This window comes from Alternaria arborescens (genome assembly GCF_004154835.1).
Source record: "Alternaria arborescens strain FERA 675 chromosome Unknown contig_95, whole genome shotgun sequence".
Lineage (NCBI taxonomy): Eukaryota > Fungi > Ascomycota > Dothideomycetes > Pleosporales > Pleosporaceae > Alternaria > Alternaria arborescens.
In genome coordinates, this window is record NW_021167950.1 from 1 (window position 1) to 24130 (window position 24130).

Consider the following 24130-nt stretch of genomic DNA (forward strand, 5'->3'; position numbering starts at 1 on the left):
GTAAGATGACAAGTTTTGACGCCTACATGTCGTATGGAACGTTTGTTGAGATAATTCACGAGATATGTATACCAAGTGTACGTACTGAAAAGCGGAGGACGTTAGCATGATACGACTGACAGGTTCCAGTTCTGGCCCGCGAGTCATGTTAGCGTGAGACTAAGCGAATGACGCTGGCAGTGCGGTGAAGTCCACTGATCTCATCGTGAGCATTCGTACGCGACAGTGCCGACGCTGCCTTGCACAGTATTCAACCGCTCGTCCCAAGGCTCCCGGCGCATCTGAACACGTTGCGCATACTCTTCAACGCCGCCATCTTCTTGTTAGCCCTCCCATTGGACGCCTGTACCCCGGATTTCTCCACCAAAAGTTAGACGATCGGACTCACCTTCCTCCGCCGAATGCCTGCCTGCCTTGCGACGCCCTTGTTGCTCATCTCTCCGCCATTTTCCAGAACCGCCTTCTGAGGCCTTTTATTTGCGCCCTTTGCTGAAACGCCCTCCGATCCTTTGTCCGACTCGACCAAGCGTTTGGAAACAATCACGCGGTGGTGTAGTAAAACTGCGACAACGAGACAACAATCTGGACTAGACCCTCTACATAATCGTGACAGAACTGCGCTACCCAGAAACCGCCATCAGGGTACCAGCGCTGGTCCCGTTCGCCCATCTGCACCTTCCACGGCTTCGCGATTGATACGAGATCAACAAGGCTGAAAGCGGCGCTCGAGGACAAGCGAAGAATCTTTTCAGGCAACGGAATCACCCGGATAGATACAGGAGACGACATCCTCCCAACATTTTACACCACTCAGCCACGCGAGGCGCGCAAACACACATGACGAGCCGCAAGCGACGCGCGCCAGGCGCTTCACCACAGGCTCCAACCCAGACATACCAGCACGACATCCCCGCGCCGACTGATCCATACATGGACTGGAGCAACCCCACAGCAGGCGCAGATATGAACTTCACCGACCCCCCACTATACGACAATTACGGCCAGAGCATGGGAGGGGGGCACAATCGGGTCGTGTCGCTGGACGGATACACCGACGGCCCCGAGATGACGGGACAATTGGTACGGCGGAATACAAACCAGCAACTCGCACCAGCGCCGCGGCGGAATCAATGGGATGGCTTTCCTAGTCCGACGCAACAGTGGGAGACTGTGGACGATGACGAGGAGCTCGAGCAGAAGGCGGCTATTGCGAAGAAGGATGCACAAGCGAAGCGGAAACAGATTCCACCGTTTGTGCAGAAGTTGAGCAGGTAAGTGCTCGCAACATGACATGATTGAGTGGATGGCTGACGTCCATAGTTTCCTGGATAACAACAAGAACGAAAACCTCATTCGATGGTCCGACGACGGCAACTCTTTCATCGTGCTTGACGAAGACGAATTCGCAAGGACACTCATACCCGAGCTCTTCAAACACAACAACTACGCATCATTTGTACGGCAATTGAATATGTACGGATTCCACAAGAAGGTTGGGCTGTCGGACAACTCCATGAAAGCTAGCGAGACCAAAGCGAAAGCGCCAAGCGAGTACTACAACAAGTACTTCAAGCGCGGTCGGCAAGAACTACTATGGCTGGTCCAGAAACCGAAGAATCCTGTCACTGGACCCAAACGGAAACGAGATGAGGAGAACAAGGGCGATAGTGATGAGGATCGCAAGTACATCCAAGACACAGGAGGCGGAGGCTACGTTGAGGAGGTGGCTGTCAGGGGAAACGAACAAATGGCCATGATCCCGCGGTCCGAATATAACAGCTTACGGGTCGAAGTTAGGGAGCTTCAACAGCAACAAAAGCTCATTTCCAATGTTCTCCCCCAAATCAAACGCCAGAACGAGGAGCTGTATTCACGAGCGACGTCATTCCAGGCCCTGCACGACCGCCACGAGAACTCCATCAATGCCATCTTGACATTCCTCGCTACCTTCTATAATAGGAGTCTGGAGGGTAATGCGAATATGAACCTTGCGGACATGTTCCCTGCAGCACGACAACAACCTCACGGCAATGTCGTGGATGTTGACGACTATCCCATGCAAGACGCTCACAAGTCACCGCAGCTGCAGAGGAACAAAAAACCACTGGCCATTCTTCCCGCACCGGGTCCAAACCAACAGGATTATCTCGCACCGACAACGACCGGCCGCGCCACAACCATGAGCCCAACAGCCCGGCCGCTCGCAAGTCCCATCACACGCCCGGGAAGCCGCCAATCAGTATTCCGCTCCTCAGTATCGATGAATCGCCAACAGTCACAATCCTCCTTCCCCCAACAACAAAGCCGAGAAAGCATAACCCCCTCGCAAGTCAAACCCGAACCCGCCCAACAAGGTGCTCAGCAATTCCCCGAGAACTCCGCCATAATGTCCGCCATTCAAAACGCAAACAACGCAGCTGCAAACCATTCTGGCACCACCGGTACCAATGGTCCCCCACCCACAGATTTCGACTACGCAGCCGCACTGTCGAATTACCAAACTGCCGATGGCCATGTTCCTCTTACCCCCCAACAACGGAACGACGTCCTCTCGCAGATTGTGAATAATGCAGGTGCGCAGAATACCAACAATGCCTTGACGAACCCGCATCCACCCGAGATGGACAGGTTACTAGGCGATCTAGCGCAATACCAAGCTACACAGCAGCAGCTGGAGATGTTGCAGAAGCTGTCCGATCAGCAAAACGCCAAGATACAGGGAATCCATGAGAGAATACTGCCACTTAGCCCCACTGGACAAATCTCTGGGCTAGGCGAGAGTGGCGATGGATATTTTGGTGGCGGGGATGGTGGGCTCGGCGAACCGGGTGGTTACGATCTTAACATGGATTCTTTTGTCAACGACGATGATTTCTTTACATCGACGGGGGATGCTGCGAATCCGGAGGTGATGACGTCGGAGCAGAAGAGCGGTGGTGGTGGTGGAGTAAATGGCGCTGTCGCTGCTAATAACACGAATGGCGGTATACCGGATTTTACCTTTGACGATAGTACGCCTTTTGACGTTGTCGATGGCGTAAATGGTGGGGGGGACCCGGCTTTTGACTTTGCGGATACGACGGCGAACGGTGGCATGGGAGAGGATGATTCGGGTCTGCTGAGTGTTAATGGTGGTGGAGGAGGGGGGAATGGGAATGAAGAGGGAGTCGTGGGCAATGGTGCGGCGAGTGGGGCGAGTAGTACGTCGACAAGTCCGGCTGGGAGTGCGACGGTGGAGGAGGTGGAGGATGAGACGAGGAGGGGACTTCCTGGGAGTGGGGGTGGGAGTGTAAAGAGGAGGAGGAGATGATGGTGATGATGATGATATGGAGGGCATCTGAAAAGCTTCTTTTTTCTTCTTACCGAGTTGTTGCGGTAGTGATGGAGAGTGTTTGGAGAGGGAAAGGAAAGGAAGGAATCTGTGCTTGGCGAAATTTACGATTGGGGTATGTAACCGCGTGTTTGCGGTGTTTGGACAGTGTTCACATAAGTTCTGTTCTTCCCTTCCTTTTTTCTTTTCCTTTTTCAATGGAGTTGGTTTCTTTGTGTGGTTGTGGATGGCTGTAGTGTAAAGCCTCGAATTATAGATACCCCACTTCCAACGTTGAGCTCCACAGTGGCTCTCCAAAACTGTATGAGATCTATGGCCTTGGTTGCAATTGATAGATTTTTCGAATAGTGTTGCATATAGCTGGATATCCTAAAGCTAAATGTTTAGGAATACGCTTTTACCGCGACACAACACAGTGTAATACAACAGCATTGTGTCTGCGTCTTACTACTAGCACATCCACGGGTGTAATAGATACCTTACTCTTATACTCGTTGTTATTCCCTCATCATTGTCGTCTTACTACCTGACAAAGCCGCCAGAGCGCCATTTGGAGCAAAGCGCTCAGATGCATGCGCCCCTTCCCGAGCCTTGCATTTTGCTCATGTCTCTGTCTGGGGTATTGCTTAGTTGATCCAGCCAGGTCGAACATATTTGAGGCGTCCGCCGGCCGCTCCGATCTGGTGTTTGACGAGACCTTGGGAAAGCTGTCAAGGATGTACTTGTCGATTTGACCTATTTTGCATTCGCTACACCAAAGACAGCACTAGTCTGTACACCAAGCTCCCTAGACATGGGTTGATCAGCCTAGTATCAGGGTCTTTTAAAGTGAGTGGCTGATTCGCAATGAACTGCAGTGGCTGTACCAGTTCAAATTGAGGTTCTTGGACTGGGGTACGAAGATTCGCGGCTGCACTACCGACTTTTAGCTTGGAAATTAGTCTCTCATTGGACCCTCGTCTCCCTGTTTACACGCGGCTGAACGCCAAGTTGAGGCTCATTACTCCCTGTTCTAGATCATGAATGCGATAGCCTTAGAACAAAACGGCTAGACAAGTACAACGAGCATAGCAGTTTTGCTGTCGGTGCACAAATATTGACTTCGCTTCTTCAGCTGAACTTTGCCGTCTGGCTTGATTGTTCGTAGGTGCCAAATGCGCCACCAGTTTTGACTCGGACACGGAAAGGGATTACATATTCCTGGTCCCTCTACACTACTCCATGTGACCTCAGCAAAGCATTCTCTCGTTTTTTTTTTCAGCTATGCGTGGTCTATCTTTCTTTACCTTGGGGCTTGTCCTATGTGTCGAGGCAGCGACGATTTCCAAAGACGCCAGATGCGGAGCGCCTGGCAAAGGAACTTCTTGCTTGAACTCAAAGTGGGGAAGTTGTTGCAGCCAATACGGTTGGTGGTAAGTTATACTGGAGAAATGTATACATAGGACTATGTTGACCCCATTTCCAGCGGATCTACCAAAGATTACTGCGAAACTGGCTGCCAAATAGGCTTTGGGTCGTGCAAAAAGGCTCCTGTAAGCTCCATAAGGCCCATTGTTTCAACGACAACAGGCCCTGCACCTTCCGCCTCTCCTAAGCAGCCAGTATCCAAGAATGCTCGTTGCGGCGCTGGCTTTGGTGGGCAAACATGCCAGGGCAGTAAATGGGGCAATTGCTGCAGCCAATACTTTTATGTAAGACACCTTTCCCATTTGCTCATCACAAGCCGGGATCTCAGAAAGTTGACTTGCGCAGTGCGGCAGCAATCACGACTATTGCGGTCCTCAGTCGTGCCAGAAGGGTTATGGCGAATGCGATCCCGCGCCATCTTCATCCAGGTCCAGCTCCAGCTCGTCGACAATTATCCCCAGCTCTCTTGCTTCTACTACACCGTTGTCCAGTTTAAGCAGTAGCCCCATTGCCAGCAGCACCACTATATTGTCATCAGCTAGCAGTAGCTTGTCTACCAGCAGTCCTCACACTCCAACGTCCTCGTCCGTCGAAAGCTCCTCCACTATCGCCACTAGTACCGAGTTTTCCAGCAGTTCGCCGACCCCGACACCAAGTTCATCGGATCCGATCTCGTCATCCGTCATCAGTTCCGCAACTCCATCCTCGTCAGAGGTGGTTGGTAGCTCTGCGACATCGTCTTCATTGGAAGTCCTGAGCAGTCCCGAAACACCTACACCTACACCCACACCTTCGTCGTCAGAAGTCGTCAGCATCTCTGCAACACCTTTATCCACAGATCTCATCAGCAGCTCTCCAATGTCATTCTCGTCGGAAGTGGTTAGCAGCCTTGAAACGCCCACACCCTTGCCTACGCCTACACCCTCTTCATCGGATATAATTTCGACCACAGTTGTGTCATCTTCAGTAAAACCATCGGTCTCTACTTTCCCACCGGGAGTGAACATTCTGCTCAATCCATCATTTGAAGACATCGTTGGCTCGGGTCCTTCTGGTAGTATCAGTTCTTGGTCTAAAGGACAAGGAGGCCGCACGTACCCAAATCGACTACAAGCAGCTGCGCATGAAGGATCTGTATATGCCATCTTGAATTCCGCAACCTCGTTTACTCCTTCTAAGGCGAGTATATACCAGACTCTATATTCGTTCGACACCACGCGAGAGTACACGTTGACCTTTTGGTACGATTTCCACTCAATTACGAACTCTGCATCATGCTCATTGACGGTTTCTTTGGGAGGTGTCAACGTGTATACCAACACTATGACGATCGCGGATAACCCAGGACCGTACAAGTGGAAAGGGCCGATTACAACCACGCCATTGGTGCCGTCGGATAATGAACAAACGTTGCGTTTTGACTATGATTGTGCTCCATCCACTAATAACGGTGTAGCTTCGAGCTATATATTCCTGGATGATTTGAGCCTGGTGTCGAATTAAGACATCTCATTGACTGGTCGTATTCTTTAGACTACTCGTAATTAATGTAAATCACATCTTCATTGCCAAAGAGAATTTCGCACCACGTCGCAAAAGCATAAAAGTCCAGCCAATGCATATACGCGCGGAACACACAGATCGGGACAGCGTTGCCTAGTCTTTCCGAATCATTCTAGGATGTTATCTATCAGGCAGCGATATGAAGGTTTGCTGCTTGGGAAATGGCATGGAAGCGTTAGGAACAACTTCTGTAGTCGTGATGACGTTAAATATACGGGCTTCAGAAGACTGCTGGAGGACCTCGGGAGGCTGACGAGGTGTGGTAGGCTAAAATGCCCAGAGATTTAGGGCTGACGTATGATGGCCAGTGCTTCGTGCCTGTATCCTAGCGTTCGGCATCGTCATCCCCTGCACACACGACACTGTGAAGCTTGTTGTCAATCAGTAAGCATCGTACTGAAAAGACGTTCGACTGTGTCTGCTGCTACACCTATTGTGTATACGTACTCCGCCGATAAGCCTCGGAACATCTCCTTTATATCGGCCCTCTTCTAGCAGCGAGAGACGTCTCACAATCATCCCGTGCTTATAACATCAGTGCCGCGCATAGCGCACTGCCGTTGTCGCCTTCTGTTGATCTAATCTGAACCCAGCTCGCAATAAGCGAACCACAGGCCACAGCCGTCCAGTGATCACAAAGCTATGTGCGCCGCTGAGACATCACTTGGGTCATGGCAAGCTGTGCTGGAATGCCATTCGATAGCTAAGATATCTACCTGGATTCTAAGTGCGAAGCGTCGTTTGATGGCTTGATGCCCGCCGTCCTACTCCCTGCTTCCACGCGGGTGCCCATAGCTAGGTAGGCCCAATTTGATTTAGACCACCAATGGGACTTCTTCCCGCCGTTGTATCGCACCGTTTGACTAAGCAAGACAGCTCCTCTCGAATTCTCCGCTAGGCGCATCAGAGAAAAGGCGGTCGTTATGCTTCACATCATGCAGGGGTCACCTCCCACTAGTCCCGAACTCGAGACGATGCCTACAGAACATGCTTGCCTCCAATGCTTCCGCAGGCTGTTAACATGGTTACCTTTCTCTGACACCTTCTGCTTGACTTCTCACGTATCTATGCATTCCTGATTCTGTCAAACGCACCTTGCACGAACTCGCCTCAAGACAATACTTTTATCGGTCCGGGCTCAGCCCCCACAGCATGTGTATTCGCGTAGTCGAGAAGTTTCCCGTCTGCGGCTGTGTCTATCATACTCATTCAGTGGATCGATGCGCCTACTATGGACGACATCCGGTTATTGAGAAGGTCATCTGGGTCGGCGCATCGTGTCAAGATCACAAGAATGGCTAATGCGCATACGAGCAGAAGATCATTTACGTCCAACGTTTTGACTCTGACTGCTGATCAGCATCGCCAAAAATACAATGAGTACCCGCGAAACTGATAGACGAAGCCTATGCCAGTACTTCAAGCTAGAGCATCGACCATTTAGTTAACAGCAATCGAACACGGAAGAAGGGTCGACAGTACTGACGCAATGCTACCCGTACGTTTATGGTCTTGTATGAAGTACACGATACTAACAAACTGGTACAGATGACGGTTCGATGCAGCACGGATATCCAACCCATTGTCCATGCTGGCCTATGCTGGACACGACAATCGATTCCCGACCGGCAGCTGAACCTGAGTGGTCGGTGAATAACGAGACCCTGGTTCAACTTACGAAAGGCCAGAACTTAGCACTGTTAGAGCCCCAACGACGTATGCGCAACGTTCCTTGATACAGCTGCTACACCAATCTCCAAAGATCTACCGCTCCAATCAACACAGCGAAGAACTTAGACGTAAAACCTGGTGTGGAATGTGTTCCAGAGCTGCTGCGTTGTAGAGGCGACATGAGTCATTCTCTCACTACTGGACAATGTTCTGACGTTTGGGATATCGCACCTCGTAGCGAGACGGACTTGTGACAACAACTTCCTCTTGTATCCTAAGTTCTTTGGTTCTCCCGACACGAGCCGAATCGCCGTCTACGGACCCACTGCGTACCGATGCCTGGCTCTTTCGTCCACTGTTGTGGTATGTCTGAACACTTTTCATGATTCGATAAGCAGCGGCACGATCCTGGGCACCGGGAGGATGAGGATGCTTTGGAACGTTTCCAATATCCACCATGTCCGGTTTCTCCGGCACGGATTGCGGTGAGGCAACTTCATCCTTCAATTTCGCGGGACGGTCGCTGTATTCAGAGGAAGATTTCCGAGTAGCGGCGCGGCGCGGCCCCGCCTGGTTGACAAATGGGAAACACTCTCTGGTGGCCAAGTTCGCCGTCGCAATGCTGGTACGAGAAGAATCAAAGAAAGGCTCCGCAATCGAATCGAGGGCGTTCAGGGCCTGGTCCAGCTCCTGATCAAGCGGGCACAACTCCGCGGCCGATATTCTCTCTCGCGACTCTCTATACTCCAGCGCCTCCCTCCTTCTCTCCGATACCTCCCTTTCTCTTTGCCCCGCCAGCGCCAGCCTCCGCTTCGCGTTCCCAAAACGATGGCGACTTGGGAATATACTCAGTGTTGAGATCGAACCTTGCACGCCACGCTTCGTAGCCTCGAGGCGCTCAAGGTTTCGTCTCAGCTCGTGCTGTTCCAAGATCAAGGACTGTAATGCGTCGACGTCAGCTTGGTAGCGAGGCCCGTCAGGTATGCTTCCGGACGCCCCCACGCTATGACAATGCGGACACTCGAGTGCATGCGCAGTTTCTGGTACCGACTTTAGGATACATACTTCCTTTAGCGCCCCCTGAAGTAGCTCTCTATTCTTGCGGTACTGCTCAGCTCGAGCTTTGAGTGATTCATCCTTGAGTTCGAGACCTGGGGTTGTACTGGCCGTTTTAATCACCTGAAGACTGTGGTATTTTGGTCGGTACTCATAAATCCAGACGGCGAACGGGTCTGGTCGTAACGGAGGGGTGAAATTACTCGGTGAGGGCAACATGTTGCTCAATCGTTCATGCAGCGGTAACTTCAGATTCTCATACACGGGACAGGTGGGTAGACTTGGTTCGGCATCAGGATCATCGATACACCTCGCGCGCCGATCGGCTTCTTCGTTCAAGTCCTTGGTTCGACCAATCGATTCGTGGAAGACATTGGATACTTCGTACTTGGGGTAGCCGGAGAGGAAGACCTGCAGAACATCCTCTCGACTAGGCTTCTGATCGGAGAATTCGGCCGGCTCGCTGCGTTCGCCTTTGGGTGGTACCGCCGACCTAGAGAAATAAGGATTGATGCGAGCGAACCTTGGATCTATAGACGCTTGTCAGTATCTGACCATGAGCTTTGGAGGTTGGGCAGTAAAACAGCGTGCGGCACGGACTTACCATCCTCGTTAGCGGCCAAAACCGAGTCGGCCACTTCGTTCAACTCAGCACACGCACCCTCCCAGTACAACCTCGAATCCTCCTCCCACTGCACATCAGATAAGTCAAGGACCGAGGGTGCATCGGACACGAAAGAAAACCTAGAGTCTAGAATTGTCGAATGGCCCTCGCCGCTACTCAATGCACCAACAGGAAACGCAGTCATGTCATTCTCACCTCCGATCTGGAAGTGGGATAGCGATCGCAGACGGGGTTTTCTTTCGTCCTCATCTTCCATCTCCCACCATTCTTCTTCTTCGTCATCATCTGCTATGGCGAGATCATTATCCCTTCCTCGAATGGCCTCCTCCTCCAATTTGCTTAATATTATCCCGCTTCGTCTTGCACTGGGTCCAGATGATACCCGGTTCTGCTGTGGGCAATCCGGCTCCAGCGCCCTATCGTCCGACAATTCCGAAAATTCATCTGTCGCAGGAACGTAAAAGTCTGCAAACGAAGATACCTGGGAAGAAACAGATGACGACCCTTTGTCATTCTCTCCCTCCAGGGTCGGTTGGTTGGGCTTGGTGGTAGGTCGTGCGGAGAGGGACGCATGACGAGCGGTACGTGGCTTCTTTGACTCGTCTAGCTTGTTGACGGGGTCAGACAGCGATACATGGGACTGCTGGGTTGCATCTTTATAAAAACTATCAGGTGGCTGTGAAGCAGAGGATAGTTCTGCAGCTTCATCGAGGGGCGGTGATTGCGATTCTAGGTTGGCGACTATGGTTCCTGCGGTGGCTCTTGCGGCTGCTTCTGCGGTACGTGCTTCGTACGCGGCGATGCGTGCAGATGTCAGCTCCGAGCTTCTCCCTGAGCGAGGCGGAGGAGTAGGAGTGGCCGCTGGCGAAGGCAAAGATTTGATATCCTTTGCTGAGCGAGGTGGTGGTGCACTATAAGCGGAAGAGAAGGGGTTTTTCGGAGGCAATCCAGAAGGTACATGTTCCTTCTTCTGGCTTGAGCTTGGGCTAGAGGAGGAGAGGAAAGGTGGTGGAGAGGATGCTAGGGAGTCGTCGTTATCGTTGGGGCTGGAAGAGAAGTCATGTTTCAGGATGGGTGAAGTATTGAGGTCGTCTTCATCGGAGGACCAAGAGGCAGATATGGGCTCGTTGTCTGGTGAATTTTGGGGCAGAGAGGAAGCTGTAGATGCTGGTGCTTCCTCACCTAGAGTGAATTTGTTGTCAGGGTGATTATACATGTTGTTGGTAAGCTGTACGTCCGCTGTAACGGAGGGGAAGGGTTGTATCCCGTCGTATTGTGTTTAACAGAAGCTTAGTCTCCGTATCGTGGACAAAAGGAAAGGTGGTTTGTCACTGATGGAACATGAGAGAGGTGGCATCTTCAAGAAGACCCTTTGATTACATCTTTTCTCATTTATGACACGATGAACGACTGGACTCAGTCTCAGGGTCATATGGTGATGTGATCGGGCATACAAATGATCTGGATCAGGGTCCTCACGACAAGGCTATGAGATCACATTCATAAGCTATAGGAAATCTGTCTTATGCTATACAAAACTTACTGCGCACTAAATGTCGACATTATGACCGACGATGCTGAAATATTAGTTGTCGGTAACGGATGGTATTCGGGCTAGTATGGAAGTTCAAAGAGGAAGATACTTCTACTTTTAGGGAAAATGTGGAGTGAGCAGATGCAGCGGCTGTACATGAGTTCCTCCGGTCCCCTACTACATATCATTTGCCTCCAAGGCTGACCAGTTGATACCGCCAAATTTGAAGTTCTGGGCCAGGGTCCACACGGCGGAAAAATGAAGTCACAAATCTCAGCAATTGATCTACCAGCGTGGACGACTTTTGCTATTCGACTTTCAGCTACGGCTTATCTATCTTGATTGAAATCTGCGCTTGGCACGCTCTCAGTCTCCGAAATGTATTGCTCCATACCCTTGTATCTCCACCGCCTGAAGTACGCCTTTGGCGTGGTGGCTGGGCAATCCAGCCCAGATCCAGCTCCGTTGCAGGTAGCGTAGACACCAATCAGCGTGCCAACAAAAGAACCCGATGGACTCAGCTGTGCTGTTGAAGCTCTACCAAATGAAATTTGTTTTGACTTGCCGCTCGCTAACATCGCTGAGAACAGGTACGTCCTTGGATCTGGCATTGTGATGCGGAGCCGCATAGGCTTTCCGTGCCAAGACGCAGGTACAAGCGTTTTCTTTTCCACCTCTTCCGTAGAGTTGTAACGCAGATAAGTCGTGCCATTGTTGCGCACTAGTCCGAGCTGAATGTTTGCCGTTTGCCACAGGAAAGCAGTGATTCCAGCTTCCTGGCCATCGGATTTGGGGTCGAACGACATATCCACGCTGAAGTCGAATGTGCTGTCGGTCTGGCGGCGTCCAATGAAGTTTACAGCCCTCGAGGCCGGATCAGACACGTTGAACGAGCCGGCGAGATTATTGCGACCGAGCATGACTTGCAGGCCTTTGTGCGTGGTCTTGAAAGCACCGCCCCAGGGAACACGCCAATATACTAGGTTTCGTGGTATCACTGAGCCCTGAGGAAAGTCGTATACATCTGGGTCTGAATTGAATGGCCCATCACCTGGGATATCTCTTGAGCGAGCAGGTAATTGCCAGCCCTCCATCTTGCCTCGTACAGGCTGAAACACTGGCCATTCGCCAGACTCCCATGTCACAGGCGTGAGCACAGTTTCGCGACCCATGGGGAAGGAAGTGCCTTTAGGACCCACGCGCGTCGCGAGCGCGACAGACCACCATTTCCCGTTGTTATCTTGGAAAAGATCTGCATGGCCGACGGTCTGGAAGTACTCTGATGTGCCGCGATTCGTGAGATGAGGGTTGAACGGGCTGGACTGGTAGGGTCCAGTTATGTTCTTTGCGCGAGCCATGGTGACAGAGTGGTCTTCAGCTGTTCCACCTTCGGCGATCAGGAGGTAGTACCATCCGTCTTTTTTGTAGATGTGCGGACCCTCTGGCCAAACACCACCCGTTCCGTTCCAGAGCTGCGAAATAGGTCCCATTTCCCCAGTATCAATATTCATCTCCTGTAGGATGATGCCCTGAGTCGCAACATACACCTTGCCGTCATCATCCCAGAATAGATCGGGATCGATCTTACCAGCCTCGAATCTGACTGGATCGCTCCAGGATTCATCATCAAATGGATTCGTAGTCTTGAACAGCACACCTGCCAAGTCACCAGATCCCAGATATTCGCAGATCACGTAGAAAACACCCTGGTGATGTCGGATGGTTGCCGCGTACATGCCCTCCTGCTGGCCTTTGGTGGCATAACTGTAGCCCGGAAGCTGAGATTCACGGTTCCATGCGTGGCTGATATGTTTCCAATCTACCAAATCCTTTGATGCGTAGATGGGTAGTCCAGGAAACGAGATGAAAGTAGAGGTTACGCAGAAGAACGTCTCGTTGACATTGACGCACGATGGGTCGCTGTGCCAGCCTGGAAGTACTGGGTTGAGGAACGTCGAATTTCGCGCGAGCGTCGCTGTCGAACACGCAAGGATAGCTGTCGTGACCCTCGTTAAGAACCGCATCTTGGAGGATCTTGGAAAACCTTGACAGAGCTTACCCTGCATCCGGCGATGCACAAAGCTTTATGCATACCAGCGACCAGCAGGTGCAGGTGGTTCCTAGGTGCTACCAGCCTGTTGGGAAGAAGCACGACCGACGAATCTCTTGCATACCGGTTGTACTCATTTAGCCAGAGTAATCCCGCGGTGCTATTGGTGTTAAGCATGCAGCATTTTCTAGCTAGTATGCGGGGGAACAAGATGAGCTGCAGAACCACCGGGCTTAATGAGCCTCAAGATCCGGGGATTGAGGGGAAACTAATTTTGATCGACGCAATTTCACGCATTGACGTCATAATTTCTCCGTGCCTCATAACCCTACATTTTGTGAGGCTTGCTAAGAAATTCTATCATATGCTTCTCGAAAGCCGGGTATGTCACTGAATCTCAGCGTTTTGTCTTTGAATAGCACGCGCTCTTAGTAAGATAGACGCCATCGCTGTACATAGCGAGCGCGCTACGGAATCTTTCACTATATCCAGCCTCAAGCAAAGTGTCATAACCTTTCATTCGCAATGCTATACAGGATGTCCACTCGACTCAAATAGTACACATTCTACCTTTCCCTGATGGCAATGTGATACGCGTCTCTACGGTGTTCTTACATAGAGTTGTTCCTCCGGGTATCATACGGCGGCATATGATGCGCACCGAAACGAGAAATGACCCTTCAAAGCAATCCTACCGCACGTGATGTGGTAAAATCTGAACTCGAAACCCCGTATGTGCTGAGTACAGTGCATAATAAGAGATCGCGACCGACCCTTGGCGGCGATGCGATATGGCGAGGACGGCTCAAAACGTGGTTCCTGTGAAGATTAGTGTGTACACCAAAGGATGATTTTGTTGCGACTTACAGATCAGGGTAGACCTAATGAGTATGGTACGACTTATACTGACTTGAAGAGACTCAAACTTGGTTGCTTCCATGATCATTGAGATCGAATCTTGGTACCACATGTGTCAATGTTGTGGAATTGGTGAATGGCTTGGCATCGTTTGGTCATCGCAAACCAGAGGGTGGCTACGGCGTTGATGACGCTTATAACTACCCGCTCAGCCAGGCATAGCCAAGTATGCTTGTACTGTCGGGATGAAGCAGTCGACATCCTCAATCTGCTTCAGCATGTCGTGACCAGCCTGAATGTAGAGGGTCTCTTGCTGTTGACCAGTTAAGGGTGTACCGATGTGCTGTTCGCCAAGGTTGTTCAGCATGAGAGCCTCCAACTTCAGCGCAAGATCGTCAATCTGAGCCAATTGGAGAATGGCTTGGCCTCCATTCCACGTGTCGCTGGCGTCGGTGTTCATCTTGTTGATCGCGTGCTTGAGAGCAGTCATGAATTGGTCTTTCACATCCTGGACTGGCGGTGGAGGAGATGCGTGTCGAGCAGCAGGAGCTACACTGCTTGCGCCAGAGATGCAGAACGGGCCAGCAACCTTAGCTTTCGCCGATGCAAAGAATCTCTTGATACTTCTGTGAAAGTCTTTCGCTTTATTCACAAAACATTCGAGTTTGCTGCAGTCTTGAAGCTCGTGCTCAGACTGTGTGTCGTACTCGCGTTCGATCTCTGCAGGGGTTAGTGGACGATGCAGGCCTTGCATATGGTCCGAAATGTGTTGGAGAACAGCGAGCTCCTGTTACTTGACCATGAGTAACATCTCAGATGGTAGCAAGCGTTCTTTGAATTTCGCTGCCGCTTCGTGGTTCTTGCGCTTCATGGTCCAAAACAAGCGATGCATGAAGTCCACGCGTTTTTTTGTGAGGAAAACCATTCAGCGAAGGTGGGGCGCTCAGAGGCTGATTGATGTTAAGCTCTTCTTGGGTGAGCGGCGCATCTATCGAGTTGACCTGAACTGGGATGGAGGTTTCCTCGGCGTTGTCCATCTCCTCATCCCTGACTCTCGCTAAGAACCTCTGCTCCTCTCCCAAAGCTATATGCTCGGCTTGAACACCGAGCTTGTATTTTTGGTCAAGCCAGTCTTTGTTGGGTGGATTAGGCAGTGACATAACTTCTGAGTGTATATTGTGCAGGACGTTGCTTTCAATATCATGCGTCAGCTTGTTGAGTGCGTTATTGTCAAGCAGAAGCCCATATTTTGGAGAAACTTGGCGCTGCATCTTGTCCAATTGGTCATGTAGGTAGACAAGACCTTGTTGACGGAGTTCGTAAGACAGTTCGCCGAGATACTGGTGATCGCTTTGTTTCGGTGCTAGGTGGTTATCACCGAGCTGAGCAAACTGCTGGAATGAGACATCAGGACTAGGTGCTGATGGAAGTTCGGATGAAGATTCGTTGGCTGGCGACTCGGAATTGTATTGGATTCCTGAAGCACCATCCAGATCGATGTCCATCGTGTCCGATGCAGATACACCAGAGGTGATGGTGATGGAGCCATTCTGCAAAGCCGAACTTGTATTCCGAGTAGAGATCTTGATCGAAAACAGAAGGGCATTCGAAGCAGAACAAACATCTTCTTAAACAACGGCAATGACAGCAGGTGAAGGTACACCCGTTCCATTGCTGACGTTGGAGACGAAGGGTTCGATCAGAACGAAGAAGCCTTGCTTGTCTTTCATGGTATCAAGCTCGGCCACCACAATAACGGTCAGTCTCCTGTGCTCGTCGTCCGTAGTTGTGGTATCAGTGACGTAGAAATCGATGGATTTGGTCAAAGCACCTTCGAGTAGGTCCAAAGGGTCCGAAGCGTTCTGAGTGAAGATCTTCTCCCGGCGACAGATGCTGTCCAAGGAAAGCCCGATCTTTTTCATACCAATCTTGCGGGCCTTCTGAGAAATAGTAGACCCATAGACATAGGGGAGTGTCTGCCGCCCCAATTTGGCACCAAGGTAGGCACCGGATGGTCTGATAAGCGCCGCCTTGATATTTTTGAGGTCACTATCCGCCGTCGATGATGAAGGCTGTGAAGTGTCAGTCGCGAAGACCGCGACTTGGACAAGGTACTAACCATAGACGCACTATGTGTTGCGCTAGCTGTGGACATCGCAACAGTGTTCAAAGCCTTATATTTGTCAGGACTTGTTCATCTTGCGACGTCGTGCATGCACTTACAAGACTGTAATAGCGTAGTCTGAGAATGGAGGAGATGACTGTGTCTTGTGTATGCGTCTGTAGGAGTGACGAACAGTGTCGATAGGAGCAGTATGCTTGGTGAACAATATGGGGCTACAGCGAGTGGATGGGTTTATCTTCAATAACCAACAAGTTGGGTAGGCTGATTATGAGAGACGCATCTGTAGAGCGCGTGTTGAGCTAAAGCGTTGGTAGGCGATGATAGTCCGAGAGGCCAGCATCGGCGCAGGAAATAGCAAAGAGGAGGCGCCAAGTACAGAGTCATAGCGCAGCGCGCGCCAGGCGCCATCATCTGAGGCTCTTGTGGTAGTGAAATGGAGAGAGTTCTAAGAACCGAGGTTACGGTCGGTGGGCCAGTGAAAGTGGGGAGAGGGCGTCCCCGAACTCATCGACCAGGCAGCTATACACGGACGCTTGAGTGCGGGCGGAAATTTTACATATATAGTCAGAGCTCGGGCAGATGATAGGTCAGCAATTTGGCGCGGTATTTAACCAAAGTTCAGAGAGGCGTTTGCTCGAAGTCATTGTTGTTAGAACACTACTGTATAATATTTATCAGACCCAATTATGAACTCGTCGATCCCCAAATGTTCTTTGCAAGTTCATGAACTGATCTGGGATCAAGATAGGACGTGACACATGGTTTTTCATGAAAGGTCAAATGTATCGGAAATCATAAGGTTCCAGGCTTGCAGTGACCTGCTACTTTGCCTACTTCCTCCAGAGAATGGGTAAAAAGTCTTCAGAAGATTGATGGTAGCGACGACCGAGCGAGAAGACGCTTTCCCATTGTACGACTCGTTAAATGCTCTGGTTGGTCATCATCTTACTGGCCCTGCCAATACCGTTCCCCGTCTTTGAATTTGAGCTGTTGGAGTTCTAGTTCTGACTCTTGACTCAATCGGTTCAGCAGCAAAAGATTGGTGTACTATTCGAATTGCATCGACCGCATGCTTCTCCTCATCCTTTGCAAGCACTCTTGCCCTCCGACGACGAAACCAGGACTGCTTTCCAGCACCGTTCGGATCTGATTTTACAATTGAGTTGGAGGAAGAAGCAGCCAGGGTGCTATCTTTTTGGCCATCGACTTCATGTTTGTTATGCGTTCGTAACCAGAGGAACCAAACTGAGACCACCACGACTGTCAGAGGTGCAGTTACAGCCCAGTATATCCAGAAGCGGTACGAGACTACAGAAGCCCCTTTTAGAGCTTGCCAGTCGAACATATCCATGGAGAAGAAAGATGACACAAATGTGCCAGGAAGGAATATGATACTCATTATTGCAATAGTGCGCATAGCGTAACTATCTTCCTTGGTAGTGTTCGCGATTATAGTTTGTATCCTCGCTAGTTCGGTCTGTAACTCAGCCATAGCCAGACTGTCTTTGTTGTCGCGCTGCGCGATGAGATTGTAGACTATCTGTAGCTGACTTTGCGCAATTTTCTGGTTGCACGAGATCTCAAGTAACAAGGCACGCTGTTCCGTCTGTAGATGATTGAGCCTGTTCTCCAAAGACTTTATTACCGGGGTCAATTCTGAAGTCCAACCAGAGCGCGGTTTCCCGGTGCCGAAATGGCCCAGTATCTGGTCGACGAAAACGGCGTTAGCGTGGATACGCATTTCGTGAAATGCGAATCGAGAGATAATGATGTTTAAACTCCTTGTCATATCTTCGAAATCCTTCTCTGGCGTTTTCCCAAGCTGACTAGGACCATCGGACGACAGCGGATAACCATGGAAGTTCGTACGTAATTCTACTTGATAGAGATCCGAAGCGTGCGTTTTGACTCCAATTGAGTCACTCTCGATCAGCATCTCGCATAGAATGATTGGAACGTTCATCTCATGTGCTGAATCTGCCAAATGATCTCCGAGATGCATTGCCAGTCGAGACTTTTCGGTTCCCTGTGGACCGAGAATGATCCCTCGCAAACTAAGTCTTCCTTTATACCAGGACCAGGAAAAAGCAAGTGTCCAGTTTTCTGAACCAGAGACTGGTGTTCGAAGCACAAAGCCCTTGTGCTCGCTCGCTGTGTAAAATACCGATTTTGGTGTGCCCGTCAGAAGTGCTTGGTAAATTCCTGTTGGTATTGCTAACCCTTCCATTATCTTCACAAACACTTCCCGTTCAATTGGTATTGTGTTGGATGATTTCGACGCTTCGCATAGTACGATTTCCAGATCTTTGAAGTTTAGTGTTAGATCTGACGTCGGAAAAAGGATACTTTGTGGGTTGGCGGCCTCCAGGAGTGTTTCGTCGAACTCTGCTATTGGAATATTGCCATTGAAATTCTTATTATGAGCTGCGCTCAGGCGAATCTGGTATGTAATTGCACTCTCGAAAAAAATCTTGCTGAAATAGCGCTTTTGCGTGCAATCCAATTTCTCGACGTAGCCTTCAATTATCCGTTTATCCGTGACCATCTCGTCCTCAGGTACCATGGTTCCATGTTGCTTATCCACGTTCTGTGGCTGTCTGTCAGGGTTTCTTTCTCAATCGTAAGCAAAAATCGTTGTGTAGGATGCACCTGTGACCGGCTTACAAGACATGGTCATCCCCAAGATGCGCAGATATAACCTTTTCCCTTTCGTATTCGAATACTACTCTATCTTGTAGCAAACTTTTTTGGCGATCCAGCTTCTCGATGATCTCTCGAAGAGATGATTCATCCTGACTGCGTATGATCCTTCTGATTGGCTTTTTTGACTCTGCTAAATAGCCTTGCTGACAGGTTTTCAGGAATTTTTGCAGAATCTCCGATAGTTTCAGAAGTACAGGTTGCATGGAGTCTATCGCTTGAGACGAGAACATGGCTCGATCGGCCCGCATGATATAATGCGCCAGGACATCTAACACATTTCGCAGACCATCGATTTGAGAGCGGATTTCAGAGAGCGCTGTTGAAGGTTCTTCTGAAGTGTCCAGAAGGGCTTGTACCTCGCCAGCAATTTGAGCAGTGGTTATGAGACTGGCTGTGATACTTAAAGGGTCCATGTCGGAATCGTGGGTGAGGCGGGTCTGCTGGTAAGAACAACAGGAGCTTTACATATGTATCACTGTAAATTTCATGTGAGGACTCCGAGTACCATAATACCTACTGTTACGGGATGGAACAGCTGCGCATTCGAAATCGAGGTGGACCTCCTGGAAGGCTGAGACTCACGATGCGTGCGACTGAAAGAATTTATGGGATGCCAGCAATCAGACGGAAGATATTTTGAGCAGACCGTGACCGTAGAAAATCTGAGATGAGGGAAATGGGGAGTAAGAAGGATGATTCTGCCTAGGTAAGCGCTGTCGTTGCCCCGCAGCACCTCTTGGTGTGGGTGGCGCACATCCTTCAGCCTGTGATTTGCTACACAGTATATCCGGAGCAGGCCTGCGATAAGATCTCAACTCGCTGCATTATGAAGTGTCTTTAGTGATGTCAGTTGCTCACCAAAACTCAGCGATACGACAAACAACCTGTGCAACGCAGGATGGATTATTGCTTTGTTACTGAAGCCAGGTGATTGAGGATACACTTCTACCGTGAAAAAATGTAGTATAACTCAATAGCGTTGTGCCTGCGTCTTGTCACCAGCACGTCCATCAAATTAACAGAGCATGGCGCTTCCTATAAGCAGGTGTAGTGCACCTTTTTCTCCTAGAAAAAAGCATACATATCGAGATACAGGCAACCTAGGTACAGAGTACTGGGCGATACAACCTCATGTCTTGTTACATTGAGAGTAGTGCCTACGAATTCTTTGTAAAGATATTAACTTTCAGATTACCTCCACACTGTTCTTTAGGGTTACCTCCACACGCGGTCATGTAGCCTGCCGAAGAAACTCGAGCAGGATTACTATTCATAGTGTTCCCACAAAAGCACTCTTTACCAATCTCGGTACCATGATAGCGATGACCTTGACAGATCCTGGAGCATTTCGAAGATGTCATGCTACTATCGAGCACATAGACATCAGATAACACTCGTTTGTTGATAACATCCTGGTATCAACCATGCCACGCAAAAGGTTTGCTCATCCATTCTTCTACGATCGCAGTTTGGTTGTTGCGAGCTGCTTCGAGCGCTTGTTGAGCGGTTTTCAACTGAGCCTCTAGTTCGTTCTGACGGGTGGTATGTGCTTGTTCCTGCGCATCGCATTGAGACTGCAAGGTTGCCATACCGACCGAATGAGCCTGTTTTTCGTTGTCGAGGTCAGCCGTCATTTGGTCGATCAGTGTCGATTGCGCAGTCAGCGAATGTTTGTAATCTTGCTCGCGCTGCAGACATTCATCCCTGTCTGCATTGTGAGTATCGGAACCAGCGAGAAAGCCGCTCGTGGGGACCGCAGATAGAGTTCGGTTGAAGAAAAGGCCGTTGGAACAAGCGCAGGCACAGTTGCAATTCGGCTATGCTGAATTGTCGGTACATTCAAAAGACGGCTTCACACCTAGCATTCGGTTACCTTTTCAGCGTGGTTTTCGAAGCAGGTGGACTGACCATTCTTGCACTTGTATGAGTTTCCGAGAAGATCCAGTGAGCCAAGAATTTGCTGGGTGCCTTGGGAGTAACTGGTCGTGCAAAAAGCGAAGACGAACAAGAGCCAAGACGTCCTCATCGTCAAGAAATATAAGTCGAATGTAGGGATATTATGTAATGAATGGGATGATTCCTCTGGTGCCTTGCATGGCTGCGTCTTTATACCTATAAAGCCAAGACGCATACACAAAACAAGACATAAATAGTAACGTTGACTAAAGTCTATAGATGAACAACAATCTCCCCATCTAAAGCCCGTCAGCGCCGCCCTCCCTTCTCCCCTCCTCCTCCCTCAAATCCTCTCTACTCCCCTGTCCCCTAATCCCCCTCCAAAGCCCACTCAACGTACTAAGCGCACTCAAGCTCCTCCCTCTACCTACTCTCCTCCCACCAACAGGCGTCCTACTCCCCTCCTCCCCACCAGCAGCACTATCCCTCGTCCTCCGTCTACTCAACGGCTCACCACCCAACCCCATTCCCATTCCGGCTCCATCCTCCCCACCATCTCCTCTCTCCACATTCCTAATACCACCAGCGCCCAAAGCAAGCAAACTCTCCCGCCTCCTGACCGAATTCCCCCGTTTAAGATCCTGCACCATAGTACTCAAACTCGTACTCAGCGGACTCGCCAGCAAAGGACCCCCCACAATACTATTCCTTGCACTCTGCACACGATCGCCCGTGCGCAACCTGCGTAGTCCAGAGCCAGGCGTAGTCGGGACTTCGTTTTGGCTCTTGCCCCGCGTTGGCGTGCGGGGTGGTGGTGGTGCGGGGAGATCAGTATCTGAGACGGAGACGAGGGGTGCGGTTGGGGGTGCGGCTTCGGATGGGAGGACGGGCGTGGACGTGTGTCTGTTCAAGGGTGGGGCGCGGTAGGTGGGTTCGTTGGGGGCGGACCAGGGGTTTGCGACGAGGGAAGAGATGATGTCTGCGGTTGCGGGGCGGGAAGAGGGGTTTGGTGGTGTGACGGGGTCGGTGGGGGTGAGTGTGATGTTTGGGGTTGAGGGGCGAGTGTCTTGGTCGTCTTGGTAAGCACGTGACGTGTCGATGGGTGGGGATAGTGCTCGTGTTGTTGAAGGACGGCGCGAGACTTGTTCGCTTGGTTCGGATGTACCGTCGGCGTAGACCTCGCCGGCTAGGTGAATCGCATCTTCTGGCTCTGGGTCGTGGTCTTCGTCGTCGTCGTCGTCATCGTGGTGGGATGGGCGGCCGCTGGTGATAAGCCAGACGCCGAAGAAGGTTAGAGCGCATCCGCCAACGAACTTTCCAGCGTCTTCTCCCGAGGTGCGCTCGAAGTCGCGGTAGAGGACTGCTGATCCGCCGATGACGGAGAGGGTGAAGAGGACGAATTGGACGGGGATGACTTGTGTGGCGTCGAAGCGCTGGAGAGCGCGATTGACGTATTTGATCTGCATGACGGCTGTGCCGACGAGGATGGCAACTAGCAGATAGAAGACTGGAAACGTGATGGCACGCCAGAGCGTGTATGAGAGAAGTGAGGCAACGCCCTTGGTTGACAAAGCTGTATATCCGCCTAGACATAGGTTAGCAGTTGGTTACAAAACACATTGACTTGAACATACCAAAAAGTCCCACAAGTCCCAGATCAATCAAGATATTCTTCTCCCCATAGCGGTTACTAGCAACCATCAACACAGCAATAACGCCCACCGTAATTCCCAAATACGTCTCAAACTCCCATCGTCTTATCAGATCCCAAATCTCACCAGGGCCGAGTTTAGGATTATTATCATTCGCCGACAGCACGACCGTAACCGCGCCTCCAACAGCGATAATAACACCCAGCGCATCCCTCTTGCGAAAAGGCTCTTTCAGCATAAAAGGCGCAATGATGCAGTTCGAAATGAGCGCGACGACACCCAGGGGAGAGACAATAGACGCGGGCGCGAATCCATACGCCAGGAAATTCCCCGCTTCGCCAACAGTCATGAGGATAATGCCGAACCACCAATACGGCGATTTGAGATACGACGTCTGCTTGAAAGCTTGTTCCTGCTTGCCCGACTCAGCGCTATCCTCTCTTTGCACGCTCGGCCTCGGAATCAACGGATCGTTCTCAGATGCCTCAAAGGTATCCTCTTGATCTCCATTCTGTCCATTACTTCTTCTTCTCCTCCTTGACTCGACCATATCCTCGCTGCCATTCTGCCTCCGTGCTAACCCCATCTTCTGCACCTCCTCTGCCAACCTCCCCGCCCCACCATCACTGCCCATCACCTCGGCTTCCCTCTTCCTCCTCTTCCTCTCCCGTTGTCTCTCCTGGAACTCCCTGTCTAGCCGGATGTGCGCGTATCGTTGCATATTCAGCGCAAACGATATAAGCACATTGCCTATTATCGCGGTAATGATGCCAATCAGACTGCTCCAGTTTTCTGTATAACTACCGCCTCCGCCTCCCCCGTGCTCTTTCGATATCCAGGATAAGGCATTGTATGGTGTTGGTAGTGGTGTGGATATTAGGCTCTGTATGGGCGTCGCTGTGCCAGCAGCGACTGTGTGGCTGGGTGGTATATGCATGGCGCGATATCGTAAAGTATGGACTCGGGAATGCGCTTGCTGGCGTCCAAAGCAAGAGATGTGTCTGCGGGAGTAGGAACGGTAGTTGTGGATCTACACACGATGGTCGGGGCGGCGGAATCTCGTTGACTCGTGGGGAGAGGATTCGTCTTCGTTCCGTTGCGCTTCGTTTCGTATCGTGATCGACAAAGAGCTATATGTACAGTACAGCGTCCACTTTCTCTATCGAACGCAACGAGGGGATAAACTATATGCGACGAGGAATACAGGACGGTGACACCATGGTGTTTCTTTGCCCAGGAAGCTGTGCAAAAAGGCTGGGTTTCGGCGGTGCTACGAAACTCGCAGCTTTGGGTTGGGTTGGCGCGGGTTGGCTTGTCGGCGTTAGCTGTATGCCGCGCGATGATTTGCAGGGTTCTCGGAGCAAGCCTTCTTTCACATGACGATGGAGTGCCCTGTGCGCTGATGCATGCTGGCCAGCGCTAGCTGTCACCGTGCATGCATTATCCGTTCATTCCGACGGGTCGCACGAATGGTCACGGAGATGAGATGGTATTGCGGTATTAGACATGCCACCTACGATACACGTTTGCAGGGTGACAGGAGAGCCTCAGTCACTCGCATCAATCTCCAGAACACAGATGCGGCGATCGATCAACGTGATCCCGTAGACGCGGATAAGCAAAAAGCGCCCCTGTTTCCTTACTGGTCAAACTATGCTA

At 50.8% G+C, this 24130-nt stretch overlaps 9 protein-coding genes across 9 annotated transcripts; 1 reads left to right on the forward strand and 8 right to left on the reverse strand.

Moving 5' to 3' along the window:
- Positions 1–837: 837 nt before the first annotated feature.
- AA0111_g12659 (hypothetical protein) lies at positions 838–3310 on the forward strand (the record flags this gene model as incomplete). Its single annotated transcript, XM_028646665.1, has 2 exons — positions 838–1271; positions 1321–3310. The coding sequence occupies 2 exons, from the start codon at positions 838–840 to the stop codon at positions 3308–3310; spliced, it is 2424 nt and encodes an 807-aa protein (XP_028499728.1).
- Positions 3311–5230: 1920 nt separating this feature from the next.
- On the reverse strand, positions 5231–5745 carry AA0111_g12660 (hypothetical protein; the record flags this gene model as incomplete). Its single annotated transcript, XM_028646667.1, has 2 exons — positions 5231–5261; positions 5309–5745. The coding sequence occupies 2 exons, from the start codon at positions 5743–5745 to the stop codon at positions 5231–5233; spliced, it is 468 nt and encodes a 155-aa protein (XP_028499729.1).
- Positions 5746–8167: 2422 nt separating this feature from the next.
- Positions 8168–10869, reverse strand: AA0111_g12661 (hypothetical protein; the record flags this gene model as incomplete). Its single annotated transcript, XM_028646668.1, has 2 exons — positions 8168–9558; positions 9633–10869. 2 exons carry the CDS (start codon positions 10867–10869, stop codon positions 8168–8170), a joined length of 2628 nt encoding a protein of 875 aa, XP_028499730.1.
- Positions 10870–11516: 647 nt separating this feature from the next.
- AA0111_g12662 (hypothetical protein) lies at positions 11517–13211 on the reverse strand (the record flags this gene model as incomplete). Its single annotated transcript, XM_028646669.1, has 1 exon — positions 11517–13211. The coding sequence occupies one exon, from the start codon at positions 13209–13211 to the stop codon at positions 11517–11519; it is 1695 nt and encodes a 564-aa protein (XP_028499731.1).
- Positions 13212–14303: 1092 nt separating this feature from the next.
- Positions 14304–14849, reverse strand: AA0111_g12663 (hypothetical protein; the record flags this gene model as incomplete). Its single annotated transcript, XM_028646670.1, has 1 exon — positions 14304–14849. One exon carries the CDS (start codon positions 14847–14849, stop codon positions 14304–14306), a length of 546 nt encoding a protein of 181 aa, XP_028499732.1.
- A 58-nt stretch (positions 14850–14907) lies between these two features.
- On the reverse strand, positions 14908–15600 carry AA0111_g12664 (hypothetical protein; the record flags this gene model as incomplete). Its single annotated transcript, XM_028646671.1, has 1 exon — positions 14908–15600. One exon carries the CDS (start codon positions 15598–15600, stop codon positions 14908–14910), a length of 693 nt encoding a protein of 230 aa, XP_028499733.1.
- A 123-nt stretch (positions 15601–15723) lies between these two features.
- On the reverse strand, positions 15724–16250 carry AA0111_g12665 (hypothetical protein; the record flags this gene model as incomplete). The annotated part of the gene is made up of 2 exons (XM_028646672.1): positions 15724–16167; positions 16215–16250. 2 exons carry the CDS (start codon positions 16248–16250, stop codon positions 15724–15726), a joined length of 480 nt encoding a protein of 159 aa, XP_028499734.1.
- Positions 16251–17160: 910 nt separating this feature from the next.
- AA0111_g12666 (hypothetical protein) lies at positions 17161–18783 on the reverse strand (the record flags this gene model as incomplete). Its single annotated transcript, XM_028646673.1, has 1 exon — positions 17161–18783. One exon carries the CDS (start codon positions 18781–18783, stop codon positions 17161–17163), a length of 1623 nt encoding a protein of 540 aa, XP_028499735.1.
- Positions 18784–21118: 2335 nt separating this feature from the next.
- On the reverse strand, positions 21119–23408 carry AA0111_g12667 (hypothetical protein; the record flags this gene model as incomplete). The annotated part of the gene is made up of 2 exons (XM_028646674.1): positions 21119–22404; positions 22454–23408. 2 exons carry the CDS (start codon positions 23406–23408, stop codon positions 21119–21121), a joined length of 2241 nt encoding a protein of 746 aa, XP_028499736.1.
- Positions 23409–24130: the final 722 nt, after the last annotated feature.